Source organism: Triturus cristatus, chromosome 1_2 (genome assembly GCF_964204655.1).
Source record: "Triturus cristatus chromosome 1_2, aTriCri1.1, whole genome shotgun sequence".
Classification (NCBI taxonomy): Eukaryota; Metazoa; Chordata; class Amphibia; order Caudata; family Salamandridae; genus Triturus; species Triturus cristatus.
In genome coordinates this window covers 468,171,786-468,193,770 of record NC_140580.1, presented here as the reverse complement: position 1 = coordinate 468,193,770, position 21,985 = coordinate 468,171,786, and the positions used below count along the sequence as shown (strand labels likewise).

Sequence of the window (21,985 nt, the reverse complement as noted above, 5' to 3'; positions counted from 1 at the left end):
CGTCAGAACAGTAGGCAAGCTCTAATTCAAGCCCTTGGAGATCTTCTTCAAGAAGGATACACAGCACACAGCAAAGTCTTTGTCCTCTCCTTGGCAGAAACAACCACTGGAAGCCCACCCCAGACAGCACACAGCAAAGGGGCAGTACTTCTCGTTCAGCTTTCCCAGCTCTTCTCCTTGGCAGAGGTTCCTCTTGAGTCCAGAAGTATTCTAAAGTTCTGGGCCCCAATATTTCAACTGCCTTTCTCTTTTTTCTCTTGTGGCAGAAAGACTCTGTGCTCAGTCCAAACCAGTTATGACCTCTCTGGTCCAGCTTCATGGCAGGAGGTGGAGAGAGCATTGTGCAAGGCAGACCAGGCCTATTCAGGTGCAAGGGAATCTCCCCCCCCCCCCCACTCTAAATGCAGCCAAGGTCAATTCAGCCCAGCCGTGATCAATCTGGAAACACCTCAAACCCCCTACCCCCCATGCCCCCCCCCCCCAGTGGTTATCTGAAGAGAATGCACACTGAGCCCCTGTCACTCCAAAGCCAGACAGTAAATCTACAAACCGGCAGAGGCACACAGGATGGCTGTGCAAGAAAATACCCACTTTCTAAAAATGGTATTTCTCAAACACACAACAAAACAATCATCATTATTAAAATACACATGTTTATATTATGAGTCCAGGCATACTAAACTCCATCTTCTTACCTTTCTTCCAATGGGAAGTTATACTTATAATGAAAAACGAAATGCACCATATTTCACTATCAAGACATGTCACACACACCAGAACATGTCATACCTTACCATACACTGCACCCTGCCCATAGGGGTACCTTGGGCCTACTTGTCTACTGTTCAGTGAATTTGCACACTGCTATCCCTACCGTCCATTAAAGGCCACAAGAGATATGGTAACTGCATGTCATGCAATAGTACGATTGAGGGTACCATATTCACATTTGGAAACAAATTTGTGAAGCATGAAGAATTCACAAATTGTAACACACATAACGTTATCTACTGTGTGACTTGTCCATGTCCAAATGCCTACGTTGGAAAGACTACTCAGCCCATAAAAACGCGGATAACATAACACTGCTCCCGTATAAGATGTAAGATTTTAACTGCACCAATGGTAACACACGGCATCGAAAGAAATCATGGTCCAAATGACATAAAATGGACAATATTAAAACATATAACCGGCAACAATATTGACAATTTATTATCAATATTCGAAGCGAAAACCATAATGTATCTGAACACGATCGAAAATGGGCTGAATGAAATAAGTGAGATAATCCACTGTGGATAAACAACTTTAAGAATCCAAGATGTTTCTAGAAGTTCCTCTGGTCTCAAGACAGAGGTTCTACGTGTTCATTTTCCCCATTCTACTGAAGAAGCAGTAGGCGCTCAAAAGGTCGTAATCAATTAAACAACGTGGAGGCGAAGAAAGGCAAAGACAAGGACCTAGTATATATGAGGTATACCAGTACAACTAAAAAAGAAAAAAAGAAGGCGTAATCATGATGAAGTTAGCAATTCTGTGGGCTTGTTCTAACAGCACACATGTCCGCAACCCAAACCGAAAACGAGTACAAAATAGTCAAAAAATATATGGCATTCAAATCAAACAAGTGCGGTGTCCCACGTCATAAAATGAAGTAACCAAAGAATGCATCAGGAGGGACTAACGCGAAGTCAACTTCAGACGCCATCATCCGCTACCGGAAAATAACAGGATAACAATCGCCAAGAATACGATGATTCCAGCTGGCATAGAATGCATCCATTAACAACCAAGCGTCAGTCCCTCTGTTCCGAGATTGCCATGACAACACCGAATACAGGAAGTCAGGCAGGACCAGGCCAGACGGATCACTTCCGGCCAGTGCAACGACACACAGGAAGACGGAAGTACAGAAATCGAGGCAAATTTAAAGAAGGCGGAACAAGAACACACGCATTTGACCCTTGTACCGAAACTAAGGAAATCCAAACATGAGGCAGAATCCACGCTAACCGAAGCAGGTATTCGGGACACGCACTATTGGGAATGCCGCCCAACATGCCATCACAGGGGCTGAAGGTGAATAATTGCATTCGCACAACGAGCACAGTGATTTTTTAGCGGCACACACTGACCCTTCTGAAACATAAGAACCCCGGGGTGTTCACGTATAAGGAACCATACCACGCATGGTTGTTCCACGCCATGTGTATCATGACTCCCAACCTTAGGTGCCATTAAGCTATTCTGTTTTCTCCATATAACACTAGAAATGACGATAGTGCATGCTCTGTCCTCATTAATAAGAAAAAACACATAGCTATCCCCACGTAACATAAACAATTGATTTTTTTCCAACTTTTCGGCTCTTAGAACGCTAAAAAAAATGCTTCAACAGATGAACGTAGAAGTTAACCTATAAACACATCACGCAAGTTTAATACGGTATGCTAAGAGCCTAACATCAGTAGAACCATAATGTAAATAGTAGTCATTAGACTCAATGTTTCACTAGTTTTTTTACTTTCACTCACGCAGGCACCATATGTCCTACCAGACCAAAACCTCACCCTGATGAAGACCTTCATATGAAACACTTCCCTCGGTCCCATCCACTGAAGATTGAAACGCGTTGGCTCCCACCCAAGAGGGGTTCAGAGCAACCAAATAAAAATAGCATGCCCCATAATAGGTGCACTCGAGCTAAACTTGAGAAGCTCGTGACCGGAGTTTGAAAACAATTCCCTGTACTCTCCAGGACCTGTATAAAAAAGCATATTGAGGGCAAAATAAAATAAAAGTCACAATAGTGTTTGTAAAGCAGTAGGACTTATTCAAGCTGGAAAGTTTACTTCCTGGCTATTAATGCAAGAACTATTGCAACCAGGTTTTGTGCATGATTTGTTTGTTTTCTTTGTGGTCACCAGTCACACACTTATATGTTATGTAAATAGTATTTATGCCATTTGTTTTAGCTAGTTGTTTCAACAAAAATTACGGATGTATATAAAAAACAGAGATGTATGTTTCAATGTGCAAAGTGACCGGAATCTCATTTTTGACAATTAAAAAAATGAAGAATGAATTTACAAATAAATGTAGCCCGGGGTTAACTAGAAGGACCACTGAGGCACAAGAAAAATTTAATTGATGGTGTCAGGGGTACTTTGCTTTTTGATTTGGGCCTACTTGAGTGCAACCACGGTCGCTTCAGGTAAGAGCGGTGTGGCGTTCGGGCTGGATGGGTGAGATTTTGAGTGACGACCGACCGCGGAGGAAAATGAAATAAGTAACTTGAAAACCCTCCCACCAGGCCCCACTGCTCTTACTTGCAGCGGCCGCGCATGCTTGAGGGGTGTCTTACATGTAAGAAAAGGGAAGGTTAGGTCCTGGCAAGTAGGTGTGCTTGCCAGGTCGACATGGCAGTAAAAACCGTCCGCAAACTAGGGGTGGGCGGAATTTGCGAAATTCACTTTTGCAAATTATCGCGAAAATGTTAAAAATCTCCGCAAACACGCGGAAATATCGCGAAGATGCGGAAGTTTTTCTCCCGCCCGTTCGCGGTATTTTCTGCGTGGTCGCGGCTCACCAACTTACCCATACGGTTGTTCGCGGGCGCGGCCATCTTGTTTTCACTTGTCTCGCGGTGCATGATCGCGACAAGAAAGATGTGATCGCGCGACGCATGACGTTACTGCGGGCGGGAACTATCGCGAGACAGCGCAAATGGCTACCCACAATCCAACTTCTCGTGGAGATAGCGACCGGATCGGGAAAACTTGTCGGCGAATGCGGGGATTCAGGTAAGGCGATCGCGCGCACGCGAGAATGTATTATTTTACAGCGCGAGCAAGAAACAAATTATCGCTAAGCTGCGGAATGCGGAAATTTTGACATTTTCGTGCTTTCCGCGGAACGCGAAAATGCAAAATTATCGCAATTTCCGCGAATGGAACGGAATTTGGCCCAGGCCTACCGCAAACACTGCAGTGGCAGGTCTGAGAACCCTTTGAAAGGCTGCTTGTGTGGGTGGCACAATCAGTACTGCAGGCCAACTAGCAGTATTTGCCTTACAGGCCCTGGGCACACACATTGCATGGTATTAGAGACTTAGTAATAAGTCATATAGGCCAATCATGGAAACATCAATCCATATGCACAATTTACATTGGGAGCACCTGCACTTTGCACCTGCACTGTGTCACTGTCAGAAGTGGCAAAGTACCCAAGGCATCTAGACGAGCAAAAACGATATCCAGCACTCAGATAAAATAAAGGAGGCAGAGGCAAAAAGACAGGGGAAAACCACACCAAGGAGGCCAGGTCTAACAATCTCCCTTGCTGTTCATGATGTGTCAGGGCTGCAAGTGCTGTGTCTGCTTTGTGACTACTCCCTGTGCCCCTTCCTAGTGCCCCTGCCTTTAGGCATCCCAAGGGCCACTAGTATGGAAACCTTATTCTTCCTTCGGCCTTCTGACCATGCATGGATATTCTTGATAGCGATTAATGCTGCTGCCTTCACCCCATTAAACCGAGACTTTGTCGTCCACAAACCTTGTTCCTCAGGTGTGGGTGGGTGGGATGGCTTCCGGTGAACAAATGATGCCTTTGCCCCGCTCTTGTCCTTTTAGCCTTTTTTACTTGGGCCACCCCATCACACTGACTTCTTTGAAATGGGCTATCCAATCCCACTGCTGGGATTTCACGCACTTTGACGGAAGTAGGGGCAGGGGGGGTTGGCTTCCTGGCATCCTCTCTCTCATTTGTTCCTTGCCTTCCCTTTCCTCCTTGTCTCATTTGCTGAGATTGGGGGTGGGGGAGGGGGTCGCCATCTTGAGGCCTTTGCTAGCCCTCTGTCTGCTAACCCTGCTCAGTTGTCCCGTACACCCCCTAGCATGTTACGCATGGCCTTTGAAGGCCTGCCATGCTGGACATGCCTGTGCTCAAGATGGCGAAGGCCATTTACATGACTAGTATCAAAAAACCCTCAAATGCAATGAATAGACAATACACCATCCTTGCATTCCACTGTAATGAGGTACTCTTTTGCCAACGTAAGGATGCATGATAGATCTACTTACTGCCGGGGGGTGTCAGCTTCTTAAAATATAAAAAGCAACATATTTTATCTTGGCCACCACTATGCTATAATGTAAAAAGAGTTATTGCACAAACTCAGACAATCCACTTTTGACTTAATGCTTGTTGGCAAGCTACTGGATTCTGCACAAAAACAGACTTGACAATCAGCAAATTTAGTTTTTTCTCCTGCTAAGTTACAAAACAAGTAAACAAAAAGACTAAATTCTTTTTTCACATGATTTTCTGTAACATTTAGCTTATGAAGCAAAGCATTTTTAGCTCCTAGGTTCTGGCTTGACTCCAGGCGATGATTGCCAAACAAACTACTAATTGAAGAAAATGAAAAAGCGGTCAAACCAAAGTAGCTTGAGAAGTTGATGCAAGTGTCACAGTGATCAGAGTACTTTGGCATCTTCCATTTCTGATGGCAATTAAAACTTCAAACACACAAAAGGTGATGGGAGGCTGCTTGAAATAAGTCTAACCATGGAAATGGATCGGGTTAGCACTCCAATCCATCTTTCTTTTGCTCACCATGCCACCTTAGTTTGGACCCACCCATATGGAAATTAGTCTTGACCCTGGCTCCTCATGGGAACAGTCCAGCTTGAACTGCCAAATCAGGTCCTTCCTGAACAGGAACACAAGCAACCCAGTACCGATTTTGCCCTAGTTATGGGCTCATCAGCCGGGTACAGCTTGGTTCCAGTGACACAGTGAGGATGAGACCCACATCTGGGCATACCCATGCCACTTAGGACAGTACATGAAACACACAATAGGTAGTGAGATAATGCTTGCAATAAGTCTGGCACCCGCTCGGGGTATCATTCCAACCCATCACTCTTTTGCTCTCCATGCCACCTCAGTTTGGACCTAGTCATATGCAAATCAGTCTTGACTCTGCTCCTCATAAGAACAGTCTAGCCTGAACTGACAAGTCAAGTCCTCCCTGAACCAAGAACACAAGCAACCCAGGACCGGGTTCACCCTAATTATGGGTTCATCAGCTGGGTACAGCTTGGTTGCAGTGACACAGTGCGCATGGGACCCACGTCTGGGCATACCCATGCCACTTAGGGCGGTACATGAAACACACATTGAGTGCTTGTGTTACTGTTCAGGGAGAACCTGTTCTGGCAGTTCAGTCTTGACTGCTCCCATGAGGAGCACGGTCAAGACTGATTTGCACATGGCAGGATCCAAACTGAGGTGGTATGGTGAGAAAGAGCACGATGGGTTGGAATGCTACCCCGAGCGATTGCCAGTCGTTAGACAAATTATAAGCATTCCTCCTATCACCTTTTGTGTGCTTCAATTAAAACATCAACATCTACACGAACCTGCAATGGAGATATGTTAAAACTGCCTCAAAAGCACTTTCTGAGGATAAGATAGAATTAAGGCCACGTGAAATGTTAAACTTCACTCTCAAAGTTGGCAGATATAAGTTAACTTCACACTTTCGGTTTGTAAGTCAGCTGAGTTTATTAACCCTGTTTGATGAAAAAGGTTCCCACATAAATGTTTTGACGTTAAAATGGTCTTTTAAACAAACTGTGGGTGGATTCGTCCGATAAAAGTGTATTTGCACCGTTTCAGCACAAACCTATTTTTAGGAGTTGTTTTCTTTCCCTCTTTGAAACTTAAAACACTTTGCCAACTTTGTGAATGTCACTAAAACTGCAAAAAGGAAAAGCCATGACGTGTATGTAAAGAAAACATCACAACTGTGCACATCCTTAATCAAACTGTCCGCTACAACCGTTCTAGCTTGGACTGTAGGCCTCTACTAGCGATATTATTTACATTGTATAGTATATAAATTGCTGACGTCAGTACTGCCAAAACCACCAGGGTTTCCGTCTGCAGCCACTGTTTCTCATGCTCCGAATCTGGGCCTGAAGTTTGCACCTTAAGACATACCGAACATAAACACAAACGACTGTGACAAGGGCCCCTACAGGCACGGGGATAGACATCGACTGTAGTTATTTAAGATAAAATGAAGAGAAGACGCTACCTTGCTTCCAGAGACGATATGAAAAACCCCAGTTTCGATCTTCTATTCGTTCTTTTAGGGAGAATTTTTTTTAACGCATTTATTGTAGTCTGCAAGATTGCGGTAGCCTGAAACAAAAAAAGATCGTGAAGATAAATAAATAAATATGCAAACATGATGGACGTGACAGATGTACCAACGAAGAACACTATACACAACGAACCACACGTCTGCATCAAACCAGTTCTATAAGTATGGCAATATGCCACAAGCCGACACTTCAAACTGGGCTCTCAGGTGCCACTGATGGCTACACACAAACAATGCAATTGCCTTGGACGCTGTATGTATATTCGCTTCCACTGCACACTTGCAGTTGTTTGCCTATCTCATAAAACTCTCATACACCATTTTCAGACATGGACCCACACAAAACAGTCAATATTGTTAGTGCTGACTGGGTTTTATCATAGATGTCAGAACCACCATGATGGAGTTGTGAGGAATGTTTACCCGAGAGATACAATATCAATTGCCGGGACAAACTAACTCGGAGAGCTTTACTGCAGGCAGGCATAACAGCTGAGAAAACTGCATTTCCATCCTGGGACTTATCCAGTACCATTCCCAGTACCATGAAATTACACCTAAGCATGTTTGTTACCACAGTGTTCATGCTACCTAACTCAAAGTCACAGCATCCAAGCAGAGAATGAGGCTCAGCAGTGTTGAAACTACGAAACAAGCAGTTACTGGCAGTAAAAACTCTGATAGGCCAAAGTGCTACATCAAAGAGAACACAGATAAAACAAAGAAAACCCCAAAATAATATACAAGCAAGACATTTAAGTCAGGATAAAACAAACGATAACTAAACAGAGGCACTAACACCAGCATACTGCCATACTGATTTAAAACACATATCTCAAAACAATGACTTTTGAGATCATCACCAGCCTGCATACTTTAGAGATCTTTCTTTTTTCTCTCCCTTTCTCCTTCTGAAGGATACTCTTGGCCCAACAATTCTACGTCCCTGAAACATTGTTTCTCTCCATTCACTTCGCTCATGGAAAAATACATTGGTTTTGTTGTGAACCCCACCCTAACATTCATACTAAACACGAACCATATGGCTAAATTTCCTACCCTCTTTCTACAATTTGTATGTATTTATGTATGTATTAGTAGTCAGTGCTGATTGGGATAAAAGCAACCCCTCAGTCACAGTTTGACTAGATTTTTCGAAATTTTGTCAAGTGGTTTTGAGGATTTTCCTCCTGGTGTGTTAGGAAATGTCATCTAGGAAGACAGGATTCAGTGACTGAGGGGTGGCTCTTCTCCGGATCAGCACTGGCTGGCACAGAAAGAAAAGAACTGATGTCAGCGAGTATGGGTGGCACCTATATTGGTACTGTGACGCCGCTTCCAACGACACAAGCGACGCCGATCGACACCACTTGGCAGCGCGCAGGGGTAGTGCTAACAAAAAAGCTTCTGGATCCAATCTGACACCTGGGGAAATTCAAAAGGTAAGGAATCTGAGGCGGGAAAGTCTCTATCAGATGGATTTGCCATGAATCACACAATGTGGAGTCAAGCACAGAGGCCGGGATTCAAACCTGGATCCCAGGTTCCAAGGTTGTCAGCTCAGGCCACCGCACCACTTCTTCTGCCTACTGCATCAAGAAAGTTAGATATCTTATAACAACTGACCACTTGAATGTACTTGTCCTTGCTCTTGTTTCCAGATTAGACGTTGGGAATGCATGTCTAGCAAAGATTGCAGAGTCTGCTCTGCAACCATTTTAAGAAAACCCTTCATTCAGTGGCCAGAATAATCACCACCTCATGAAAAATTGAATACATCATGCTCATTCTACATGAACTTCATTGGCTGCCCTTGAACAGAAGGAATACATTTACAATCTGCTCCACTGTTTTGATAACTCTTCATCAGAGCAATGCTCCTTGCCTTTCTGAGCTACTCCCAGGCTGTAGTAGACTAAGAGGTCTCAGATGTCTCAACTCTTAAAATTCAGACCTCCAGATTCAAGGAGCCTGATTCACAAAGGAAAACTTAGACCAAAAGTTTGAGTTTAGACTTGAAGTCTAAGTTTAGACCTAAAGTCTAACTTTACTACTACTAAAGTTAGACCAAAAGTCTAACTTTAGTAGTAGTAAAGTTAGACTTTACGTCCAAACTTAGACTTTTGGTCTAAGTTTTTCTTTGTGAATCAGGCCCAAGATGTATCTCACACCAAAGCATCCCTACTCTGGTGTTGAAACCACAGATTGGAAGGTCTACATCTCAGACTTAGAACCCTGGTAACCCTTCTTGCATTCAGGAAGCACCGTACAACTCATTTAAGGCGTCAATTGCTAAACATACTGCTACTGTCCCCATAATATGCATTAACTGTAGCTGTTTTGTTGTAAAATAAGATGCCTTCCATGTGCTTTCAGTTTATCCCTCCTGTGTAAAGGTGCTAATGATTAATCAGTTTCCATGTTTACTCTACTAATGATTATGTTACGCACCCTCTGTAGCTCTCTTTCTGGTGGATGCTCTATCTAATGGCAGGTTCCCCACATGCCAGACTAGATCTGGTAGTTTTCACAGAAGTGATCCACCACCCTACTAGGGTTGCTCTCATTCCAGCTCGGAAGTGATGAAGCAGAGTTGCATATAAGGGTCATCCTTACACTCAGATGTCAGTTTCTTGCTTGACTCTTTCTGTGTTCCTGGATGCAAAGCATAAAACAGTTTGAGGTACCAATTTGCAGATCTCTAATTTGGAACTTTTCAGATGGTAAAAAGCAGCCAACCCACAGAACGGGTAGGTGGGAAGGTGGCAAGGAATCCGCAATTAGATTCTCCAGAAAGAGTGCAACCGAAGGTAAGTAACTTGTTCCTCTGCTGGATACTTGTAACTGCTGATTTCTCTCCTGAAGAAACAATTAAAAAGCAGTACCTCCCGAAGGTTGAGGGTAGTGTGGAGGGGGCTCAGACAAAAAATTCCTGCAGGACTGAACAGGTGAAATGCCTTCCTGTCTCATCTGGTAGTGAAGCAGTAGCGCCATGTGAATGTGTGCACTGATGCTCACATTGGAGTCTGACAGATGTCAAGAACAGGCACTACACATGCAAAAACAATAGTAGCAGACAGCTCTGGGGAAATGAGCCTTTAGACCTTCCGGAGGCTGCTTCTTGGCCATTGCGAAGCATATTTTAACACAGAGGACAATCCATCTTAACAAAGTCCTTTTTTGCACCGCCTTGTCTTTCTTTGTCCCCGAAAACTGCTAAAAAAAAGTTGACCCTCCACACAATGGTCTTTAGTGCGATCGATGGAAAAGCTTATGGCTCTCTTGGGGTGCAATCAATAGAGTCTCTCCTCTTTTGAGGGGTGAGGCAGAGCAAATACCATAGTGAAAGTGATGGATTGCCCAACGTAAAAAGGAATCACTACTTTGGGCAAAAAGGCCACCCTGGTCTTCAACACTAGTTGAGCCGGAAAATGTTGGTGTATGGCGACTGAACCAAGGAAGCATGGAGCTCACTCACGTGAAAAGTGGAAGGCATCGCAGTGAGGAAGACCATTTTGAGAACAACTGTGCATTATCTCAAAAGGGGTGCAAATGAGGAACATCAGGACCAAATTATGATCCCACTTTGGCATCACAAATGGTTTGGGAGGGAACAAGTGTGTCAAACCTTTAATAAACTGCATAACAAGAGGCGACTTAAACAAGTACAGTTGGATCGGGAAACACAAAAAGGACAAAACAGCAGACAAATATCCTTTAATAGTGCCCACTGCAAGGCCAGGCTGTGCTAAAGACAAAATAAACAATAAAACAGTTTGGCTTGCAAATGGTCTGAAGACTGAACACCAGGCTACAAATGTGTCCCAGTGCCCAGAGTAAATGGACTTTGTAGCTAGATTCATGGCAGCAAGAATGACAATGACCACTTCAGGTGCAATTCAGACATAGTCAGCTGCTTCCACTCAATCATCATGAATGGAGGTGTAGATAGCACATGTACTGGTGTAGAACCCTGAACTACTGCTGTGACAGAAGATCCTCCAGAAGTGAGTCTGACTGGAGAACCAAATGCTCATGCTCAGAAGTTCCAGATGCCCTGACAGTCCAGCTAACTCCAGAGCTCAGCATCTCCTGGTACAGGACCCAGCACTCCACTCCACACTGCTTATTACAGTACAACATGGAGATGATGTTGTCCACGAGATACTGTACCAATCTTTCCTAGATGGATGGCAGTAGGCATTTAACGCCAAGCAGGAAGACCTTTAACACCAGGCATTTAGACTGCAGCTCCAATTAGTTTATTTGGGAACCAGGTATCTGCTGGAACCAGATCCCTCTAATCTCCAACTCCCCTAGAGGGCCTCTCCAACCTAGCAGGACCTCAGCAGCACATCTGATGACTACCTCAAAGGAAGCACCCTCTTCCATGGAAGCCTAGGTGGGAAATTAACCCTGTATTAGGGGAAGATTGAAGCCGACTGGACTCTCGAAACACCAGGTACAAATTGTCATCATCATAATGTTGGGGTAAATTATTCCCTGCTTCTCTATTATCATCTCCAAGTGGCAGCAAACTTTGATCAGAGTCCAATCTGAAAAGCTGGTAGAGTAACTGAGGATGGATCAGTGGTAGAGGGAGGGTTTTGTCTGAATCAGATTGTACAGGAACTAGCTGCACCGGAGCGGAGTCAGAGTTTGGGTTGAGACAGATTCAGTTCAGGGTTGGCATAGGATTCACCTCCAGCACTGATGATGATGGGACTGGTGTTGACAAGGAAGGGACAGGTGCAAGTTTTGGAGCTGAAATAGAAGTCAGCATCAGAGTCGGAGTGGAACCCACAATAGATCCGAGGGGTTCAGACAGAGCTAAGGATGGATTCACCAGGGAGTGAACTCTTTGCTATAGAGTGGGTGGATGAAGTGTTGCTTCGCCTTCTTGGGTTTTCGGCTTCGATTCAGACTTCAATTTACCAGCTGACCTTGAGTGTGAAGAGGACTTGTTGCAGGATCTGCCTCAAGAGCAGGAACAGGTCTGTTCCTTCGACTTAGAGCAGGAGCGGGACATGTGTGGCTTCTTTTAATGTTTAGCATTGTACAACTTCACTTTTTGATCCCAGAACTCCTTTAGGTGCATGAGGGTACATTCATCACACAACTAGGAGTCGTTCCCCAAGCCAAAACATTAGAGACACACCTCATGAAGTTATGCCATCGGCATCTGTTTACGACAATCATGGCATGGTTTGAACCCTGTAGTCCTGGGTAGAGACATAGAGGCCCATTAGAATGTCGGGCGGATCGCCAGTATGGCCATACTAATGACCCCCAGGACCTTCCCTGACTTAATATTGAGTGGAGTGGGAATAGTAAATTATATATCTTTAGTGTCCAGCACCTTCCCTGAATTAATACTGACTGGAGTTGGAATATTAAATTATATATTTTAGTGTCCAGCAGCTTCCCTGAATTAATACTGACTGGAGTGGGAATAGTAAATTATATATATTTAGTGTCCAGCAGCTTTCCTGACTTAATACTAACTGGAGTGGGAATAGTAATTTATATATGTTTAGTGTCCAGCACCTTCTCTGACTTAATACTGACTGAAGTGGGAATAGTAAATTATATATCTTCAGTGTCCAGCACCTTCCCTGAGTTAATACTGACTGGAGTGGGATTAGTAATTTATATATCCTTAGTGTCCAGCATCTTCCCTGACTTAATACTAACTGGAGTGGGAATAGTCATTTATATATGTTTAGTGTCCAGCACCTTCTCTGATTTAATATTGAGTGGAGTGGGAATAGTAAATTATAAATCTTTAGTGTCCAGCACCTTCCCTGACTTAACACTGACTGGAGTGGGAATAGTAAATTATGTATCTTTAGTGTCCAGCACCTTCCTCTAACATAATATTGAATGGAGTGGGAATAGTAAATTATATATCTTTAGTGTCCAGCAACTTCCCTGACTTAATATTAGTTGGAGTGGGAGTAGTAAATACAATTTATTTACTGTCCAGCATTTTAAAGATTTAATAGTAAGTAATATATATATATATATATATATATATATATATATATATATATATATATATATATATATATATATATATATATATGATATTTTTAAATAAAATAAAATATATGCATTGAATTCAAATATACATTTCAGGAACATAAATAATACCAAATATTTAATAGAGAAAGAATAACACTTTTTATTTGCAAACATTATTTTATTATTTATTAATAACGTTTAGGGTAAAGAAATAATTGTATTAAGGTAATATTATACAACTGATGAAACATAGAAACCAAATATATATTTTTAATACATGAAAATGAAATTTTTGCATATATATGTTTATTCACATACTATAATTTGTAAACATATGTTTTCTACATTTTTACATTTACAAAATATTGATAGATATTTTTGTATCTATAGTATATCATAATATACATATTTTCAGATAAAAACACTTTTTAATACATTTTTAAAATGTTATATATATTTTTAATTGATATTAATTTATGATAAATTAATAATATTAATTAGTACATTTTAGCATTTTATACAAATATGCTTTTCTAAAGGTTACATTTTTCTTTAACATTTTAAACATTTTTGGATATGTATTGTAAATTATACAAAATTAGTAATTATAATAATTAGTAATATTTTTTAATATTATTATAATTTTACAATACATAAAATGTTATATTATTTTTAAAAAAATAGTACAATATTCTAATATTTTTAGAAAATAAATAAGTAGTTTATGTATGTTTCCTATGTTTTAGAATTATTTTGTATGTGTTTAATTATTTAAGCAGCCATTTTTGTTTAACAGGGACTATTATGTAACCGCTTACTGTTGTTTTGGATCATTTCACAGGGGAGAAGCTCGCGGTTAGATGCAGCGGCGCGTCGATGAAGGTAAGTTTAATTTACTATCTTTATATTACATTTTTACTTGTATTTGCATGTTGTTAAGTGGTAGTTAGTATGTATAGTGGTAGGTTGTGTTTTTGGTGCGTTTTGGTAGTTAGTTCTAGTTTTGCGAGATGGCGAGATTTTGTGTTTGCGGCCTAGTGTAGAAAGGGTATGCTATGTTTCTAAAGAACAAGTTACTTACCATCGGGAACGCTTTTTCTGGTGGATACAGTATCTGCCTCTGGATTCCTCACCTTATGAATATCCCCTGCGCCAGCATTCTCCGGAAATTTTTCGTAGCTCTCCACGCCGACGAGGTCGTCACAATGCCATGGCTCCGCACGCGGCTCCGCGTGACGTCACTGGAGCCATAAGAAGACCACTTCGGCGTGATGACATCAGTTCCACCCATTTTTTCCGTGCCACCGAGGCAAAACGGGCGGACCGACCATATAGAAAATGCATACATAGTACACAGTATTCACACAAATACACACAGTATAAAGTGAAAAAGGAAAGCAAACTAAAGCAAACATTTCCTTTAAACCTACAGAAAGGCAAAAACCAGAGGCAATGCAGAATGACAATATGAAACCACATATTAACGAATACCTCTTTTAAGGTATAAAAAGGGTGGACAACGGGGAGGCTGGTGGGTCAGTGAGGAATCCACAGGCAGATCCACCAGAAAAAGCATTAGCGAAGGTAAGTAACTTGTTCTTCTGATGGATACACCTGCCTGTGGATTCCTCACCTTATGAATAGAATCCCACAGCAGTCCCACTCCCGAAGGAGGGTGTCCACCCTTCTATACCAAAAAGTCCTATAAATAGAGCATGCAAAATGGCCGTCCCTCCTCACTTCGGAATCTAAGCAGTAATGCTTCGCAAAAGTGTGGAGGGGCCAAGTTGCAGCCTTACAGATGTCCAGCACAGGAACACCTCTGGACAAGGCAGAAGTAGATGACTTAGCCCTGGTGGAATGAGTTTTGCCTTCAGGAGGCTCCTTACCAGCCAAAGCGTACAGATCTTGATGTACAAGACGATCCACCTGGATAAAGTGCGCTTGTGCACCGCCTTGCCCTTCATCCGTCCAGCATGGCCCACAAAGAGCTGATCATCCTGACAAAAGTCCTCTGTTCTTTCAAGATAGAAACTAATCGCCCTCTTAGGGTCCAAACGATGAAGTCTTTCTTCCTCCTTGGAAGGGTGAGGGAGAGGATAGAAAGTAGAAAGGGTAACGGACTGTCCTAGATGGAAGGGAGTTGCCACCTTAGGCAGAAAAGCAGCCCTGGTCCTGAGTACCGTCTTTTTAGCACGTATGGTCAAAAACTAAGGCTTTGAACTCAAAGCCTGAAGCTCACTCACCCTCCTAGCCGAAGTGATAGCCACCAGAAAGACAGTTTTGAAATTCAGCAGACGCAAAGGACAGCTATGCATAGGTTCAAACGTAGAACCCATTAAAAAGGTTAACACTAAATTCAAATCCCACTGGGGCATAATAAAAGGAGCGGGCGGGAACATGTTAGTAAACCCCTTAATGAACCTTAAAACTATTGGAGACTTAAAAAGAGACGGCTGATCAGGCGAACAAAGAAATGCCGATAAAGCTGACAAATATCCTTTAACAGTAGCCACAGCAAAACCTTGCTGGGCCAAATGAAGCGAAAAGCAAAGAACATCAGAAAGATGAGCCTTTAAGGGATCAATAGACTTCTCCCCGCACCATTTAACACATTTTAACCACCTGTAGGAATAAATAGACTTGGTGGATTGTAGCCTGGCCGATAATATAACATCCACCACGTCAGGTGGGAGAAAAAAAGAATTCAGGTTGCCCCATTCAATCTCCAGGCATAAAGGTGCAAGCTCTGGGGGTGGGGGTGTAGAAACTGCCCCTCCGACTGCAAGAGGAGATCTACCCTGAGAGGGAGATGGAGCAGAGGGTGCGATGAGAGGTGAAGAAGATCTGTGTATCACACCCTTCTGGGCAAATCCAGGGCAATCAATATGACTTGGACCCGGTCTTAGCGAATCTTCCTCAGAACCTGAGGAATCAAGGGTATGGGAGGAAACGCGCAAAGGAGTTGTGAACTCCAACTCAACTGAAACGCGTCCCCCAACGCCCCCTGCATCGGAAACTGAAGACTGCAGAACGACGTGCAGTGACAATTCTCGAGAGTGGCAAACAGGTCCACCCGAGGAGTTCCCCACGTTCGAAAGATGTGTCGAACTACCTCCAGATGAAGCCTCCACTCGTGGTTGGCAGAGAACTGCTGACTGAGACTGTCCGCACGCACATTCAGCACCCCGGCCAGATGATTTGCCATCCAGCAAATCCGATGGTTCTGAGCCCAAGACCAGAGCCGCAACGCCTCCCTGCAGAGACGGTACGACCCTACTTCTCCCTGCTTGTTGACATACCACATCGCAGTAGTGTTGTCCGTCAGGACTTGAACTGACTGACCGTGAAGGGAAGGGAGAAAGGCCTTGAGCGCCAAACGTATCACCCGCAATTCCAGAAGATTGATATGAGACAATCTTTCCTCTGGAGACCAAAGACCCTTGATCTCCAGATCCCCCAGATGAGCACCCCACCTTAGGGTAGAGGCATCTGTTATCACTGTGGCCACCGATGGAGGAAGATGAAAGGGCTTTCCTTGAGACAGATTGCCCTCCACACTCCACCAAGACAGATCCGCTGCGGCTTCTCTGGAGATCCTGACAGACTCCCTGAGATCTCCGTTGTGCTGATACCACTGCCTGCGGAGGCACCACTGGAGTGCCCTCATGTGCCAGTGTGCATGGTTGACCAACAGGATGCATGAAGCGCACAGAACGAGCAGGCGAAGGACCTTCAGAACCGGAACAACCGCTCCATTGTAAAACAAGGGAATAATTTCCTGAATGTCGAGACTCCTTGGCGGAGGAGGGAATGCCAGACACACAGTGGTATCGAGTACTGCCCCTATGAACAGATTGCGCTGGGAGGGCACCAGGTGAGACTTGGGTACATTTATCGAAAAACCCAACTTGCACAACAACTGGGTTGTAACCTGCAGATGATGATCTCTGGAGACTCTGCCTTCAACAGTCGTCCAGGTAGGGGAAAACTGGAATCCCCGACCTCCTGAGATGGGCAGCCACCACTGCCATCACCTTGGTGAAGACTCGAGGTGCAGTAGTAAGGCCAAACAGAAGGACCGCAAACTGGTAGTGTTGCGACCCAACTGTAAAACTGAGATACTTCCTGTGCGACTTCAGGACTGGGATGTGGAAATACGCATCCTGCAAGTCGATGGACACCATCCAGTCCTCTTGTTGCAGCGCCTGAAGAACCTGCGCTAGAGTGAGCGTCTTGAACGTCTCCTGCTTGAGAAACAGATTCAAGATTCTGAGGTCCAGAATAGGACGTAACCTGCCATCCTTCTTGGGGATCAGGAAATACCGGGAGTAGCAACCCTGACCCCTTTCCTGCTCCGGAACCACCTCTATCGCACCTTTTTTTAACAGGGTAAGAACCTCCTTCTGAAGGAGAAGCAAATGATCCTCCGTGCAAAACCTTGGCAAGGGGGGTAAGGAGGAGGGAATTCCCTGAAGGGAAGGGCGTACCCATTTTCTACCAGATCTAAAACCCAAAGGTCTGAAGTGATTAATTTCCAATCTTGTAGAAAATGGGTAAGCCGGCCTCCCACGGTACCTACATGATCCAGGATGGCAGATCTAGGGCTGCTTTCCTGCATTACCAGGAGGGGTTGGGGAGGTGGAGGAGGAGGAGGAAGAAGGCTGACGTCCAGATCCTTGAAGGCGACCTCTGCCTTTATCCCTGTAGCTCTTACACACGGGGTTCTGCTGCTGTTGCGGAGGCTGTCTGGACCCACGAAAAGAAGACTTCCCAAAGCCATGGTATCGTTTATATTCATAGACTCTTGTCTGAGTCTGCAAACCCAAAGACCTTGCCGTTGCCTTACTGTCCTTAAATCTTTGCAGGGCAGAGTCCGCCTTTTCACCAAAAAGCTTGGACCCATCAAATGGCAAATCAATAAGAGCAGCCTGCACATCAGGAGAGAACCCAGAAGATCTTAACCATGCATGCCTCCTTGTCCCAATGGATGAACCCACTACTCTGGCAACAGAATCCGCCGTATCCAGACCAGATTGGATAACCTGGCGAGCCGTAGCTTGAGAATCCGCTAACATCTCACTCAGATTCCCTCTGCCCTCCTCAGACAACTTAGGAAGAAGCTGTTTTGCAGAGTCCATTAGGACATGAATATACCTGCCTAAGAGACTGTGGCGTTGGTAGACTTCAGTGCCATACTGGCCGATGAAAAGACCTTTTTCGCAGATTGCTCCAACTTCTTGGAATCCCTGTCTGCGGGTGCCTGCGAAAATGCCCCTGTAGATTGCTTCTAACAAGAAGCCTGCACCACCAGACTTTCAGGAGAGGGGTGAGAAGAAAGGAAACCCGGATCTCCAGGAGCAGGTCTATACCTTCTTGAGACTGACCTCGAAACCGCAGGGGCCGAAAGAGGGTTGTGCCACACATCGAGGATTGGCTTAGTCGGTGCATCATTAAATGGCAAAAGTGGTTCACCCACCGAAGATGGAGAATGAAGCACTTCCGTGAGAAGGTTAGGCTTATACTTCGCCATAGGAAGCTGCAAATCCAAAAGTTCCGCAGCCGTCCTAATAACCGTATGATAAGGAGCAACATCCTTTGAGGGAGAAGCCTAGTCCCACTCGGGAGAAGTGTCAAGCCCACTTGCCTCACACAAGTCCTCAAACACATCTTCTGTGTAATACACCTCTCCTTCCTCCCTCTCTTCAACCTGGTACTGCTCCTCTTCCAATAACCTCTGCGCCTCTCTCCTCGAGCGCATCTTCGGTTGCTGGGTCGGCGGCGCCACACGCGGCGTCGACGGCTCCAGGAGCGGCGTCGAAGGTGGATCCACTACCATAGCCGGCGCCGATCGAATCCGAGAAGCTTCACGGGATGGAGCCGGGGACTGACCATACGGCGTCAACATCGTCGGAGCCCGAAAGTGCCAGGACGGTGTCGCTGGTATGAATGGCACAAAGGAGGCCTGAGGGTGCTGCTGAGGCAAACCCAAACTAAATGCCATAGGACCCATGGGAACAAAGGTGCACCAGAGGGGTATGAGGCCCTGGCGAAAACGCCATACATCGCATTCAGAAAATGCGAAGGATATGAATCTGGCGTCAGAAACTGAGGGTATGAAGCTGGTTCAAGAACTGAACGAGGTCCCTCTGGAGTCGGAGCCGCTGGAGCCACAGGTGGAACAGCCGGAGCCGAAGGAATCTCTGTCAGCCGGATTCAACACACCCTCTGGAGTCGGTGAGAATCTCGGCGGCGTCACCTGCTCTGGAGTCCCCTTATAAGAAGGAGATTGAGCAGGAGTCACCTGAGGAGACGATGAAGGAGAAACCAAGTCCTTTTCTCGACGTCAAGCAGGAGAAGGCAACCTCGACACCACAGACTTCGAGGATCGGCGCCGAGAAGCATGTCTCTTCTTCTTATGCTTTCTTTTGGAGTCGTGCGACGTCGAAGACTTGGACTTTGACCTTTTCTGACCCCTTTTTTTTTTCTTGCCTTGGCCATATAGAGCTTGGCTTCTCGCTCCTTAAACACCTTAGGATTCATCTTCCTCCACGAAGAACATCCCTCGACGTCGTGGTCTGAAGATAAACACCAAAGGCAATCTTCATGCGGGTCAGTGATTGACATATGTCCACCGCACTCCCTGCAGGGCTTAAAAACTGACTTCCTCGGGGCAGACATGCCAAAAGAGAAAGAGATACAAACGAAATTACAAAGTATCCAGGCGAAGAATGAAGAGTCCCAGAAAAAAACGTTGGCGTCGAAAGCGCTGAAAAAAGGGAACTGACATCAGCACGCCGACGTGGTCTTCTTATGGCTCCAGTTACGTCACGCGGAGCCGTGTGCGGAGCCATGGCCTTGTGATGACCTTGTCAGCGTGGAGAGCTACAAAAAATGTCCAGAGAATGCTGGCGCAGGGGATATTCATAAGGTGAGAAATCCACAAGCAGATGTATCCATCAGAATGTGTGTTTATGGTACATAAAGTGTGTTTATATGTTGTTTATTATACTGTATGTGTATGTTTGAATGGGTGGGTATGTTCATTTCTATTTTTACAGGTTTTGTTCTCGGAATCGCGTTTTGGAGAGGATAGTGATTTTTTTATTAAGAAGTGTGTATTAGTATTTAATACTAATATTTATTTAACACTTTCTTAATTTTTCGGCTTTTCCTGGAGCATTTCTTTTTTTAAACACTATTTTTGTTTTTTTATGGTTTAAAGTCGTTGGATTTATCGATGCTGGATTATTTTTATGGAACAGTTGTATTTTTACATTTTTGGGGGGGTCAATTTTAATATTTATTTGGATTGAGAGACACCTGGATGGATTCACGATTTTTGGATTACGTTTCCTTCAGCTACAGAAGCTGTAAGTGTTTAATTTTATAATTGTAGGAGGGTATTTTGATATATGTGTTATGTTTAGGTAAAATGTAAATAAGATATCAATATATATTTTTATAACTGCATTTAACCCTTTCGCTGCCAGGCCTTTTCCCCCTCCTGTGCCAAGCCTTTTTTTGGCTATTTGAGTAGCGCGCGCTTAGGCCCCTGTAACTTTTTGACCACATTAGGTATCCACGCCAAATTTGCGTCCTTTTCTTCCAACATCATGGGGATTCTAAAGGTACTCAGGGTTTGTGGATTCCCCTGGAGGGGTCACAGAAATGAGCCACAATACAGCAAAATATTGGGGTTTTTCGGAAAAATTGGAAAAACGGGCTGCAAATGAAAGCATCTGGGTTTTTCCCTGCAAATGTTATCAAAAAAGGGTTTGTGGGGTTGAAATCACCATTTTCCCAGCTTTTCGGGGATACCAGACTTTTGTAAGAAACCCAACATTTTTTACACAGTTTTGGCATTTTTCTGGGACATAGCCTAATTTTGCTATTTTTTGTGCTTTTGACCTTCTTCCAGTTAATGGCAGAAATGGGTACAAAAGCAATAATGGATCCTGGAAAGCTATACATTTTCGAGAAGAAGACAAAATTCTGAATTCAGCAAGGGGTCATTGTGTAGATCCATCAAGGTTTTTTTATAGAAACTAACAGTTAAATATAGGATAAATTGAAAATTAGTTGAAAAAAAAAGCCTTTCGTGTCAACGTTTTCACCTGTAACTTCTTCTAATTATGACAGCTCTTTAAAAGCATTATACCATTACATCCGCTGGACATTACTGGTTGTGGGGATATATAGGACTTGTAGGTTCACCAAGAACCCGACGAACCCAGAGCCAAAAAATGAGCAGCAACTTGCAATGGTTTATTATGTTGTACCGGGTATATAGTAATTATTCTGTAAAAATGTGTACATGGAAAAATCGGTATGAAAGACACCTATGTATTTCTGAAATGGGAACAAAATATAGAGTTTAGAAACAGTAGATATTTGCACATTTCTGAAATTGGGAATACTCATACTAGCATGAGAATTATCAGTCATTTTTTAGAATGACTTCTTTTTTACACAATATCTTTCATTTGGAAGGCAGAAATGCATCGAAAGTCAATAGATAATAACAGTTCCTTTACAAAACTGAATTGCCCTAAGTCTCCCGATAAAAATGGTACCTCACTTGTGTGGGTAGGCATAGTGCCCGCGACAGGAAACGGCGCAAAACTCAACGTGGTCACAACTCAATATCGCAGTGAAAATTTACCCTTTTTTGGCAAAGTGCCTAGCTCTAGTTTTTTAACCCTAGCTCTGCGGGCACCTTGGGAAACCTAGCAAACCTATACATTTTTGAAAACTAGACACCCAGGGGAATCCAGGATGGGG

The 21,985-nt window shown here is 43.9% G+C and overlaps 1 protein-coding gene across 1 annotated transcript in view; it reads right to left on the bottom strand.

Annotated features, from left to right (window-relative positions):
* The window catches only part of CFAP46 (cilia and flagella associated protein 46), a 1,240,276-nt gene that overhangs the window by 484,388 nt on the left and 733,903 nt on the right, over nucleotides 1-21,985 (bottom strand). Inside the window, exon 39 of the mRNA XM_085606190.1 lies at nucleotides 7,109-7,215. Coding sequence (XP_085462316.1) covers nucleotides 7,109-7,215 — 107 coding nt within the window. The remainder of the gene's footprint in view (nucleotides 1-7,108; nucleotides 7,216-21,985) is intronic.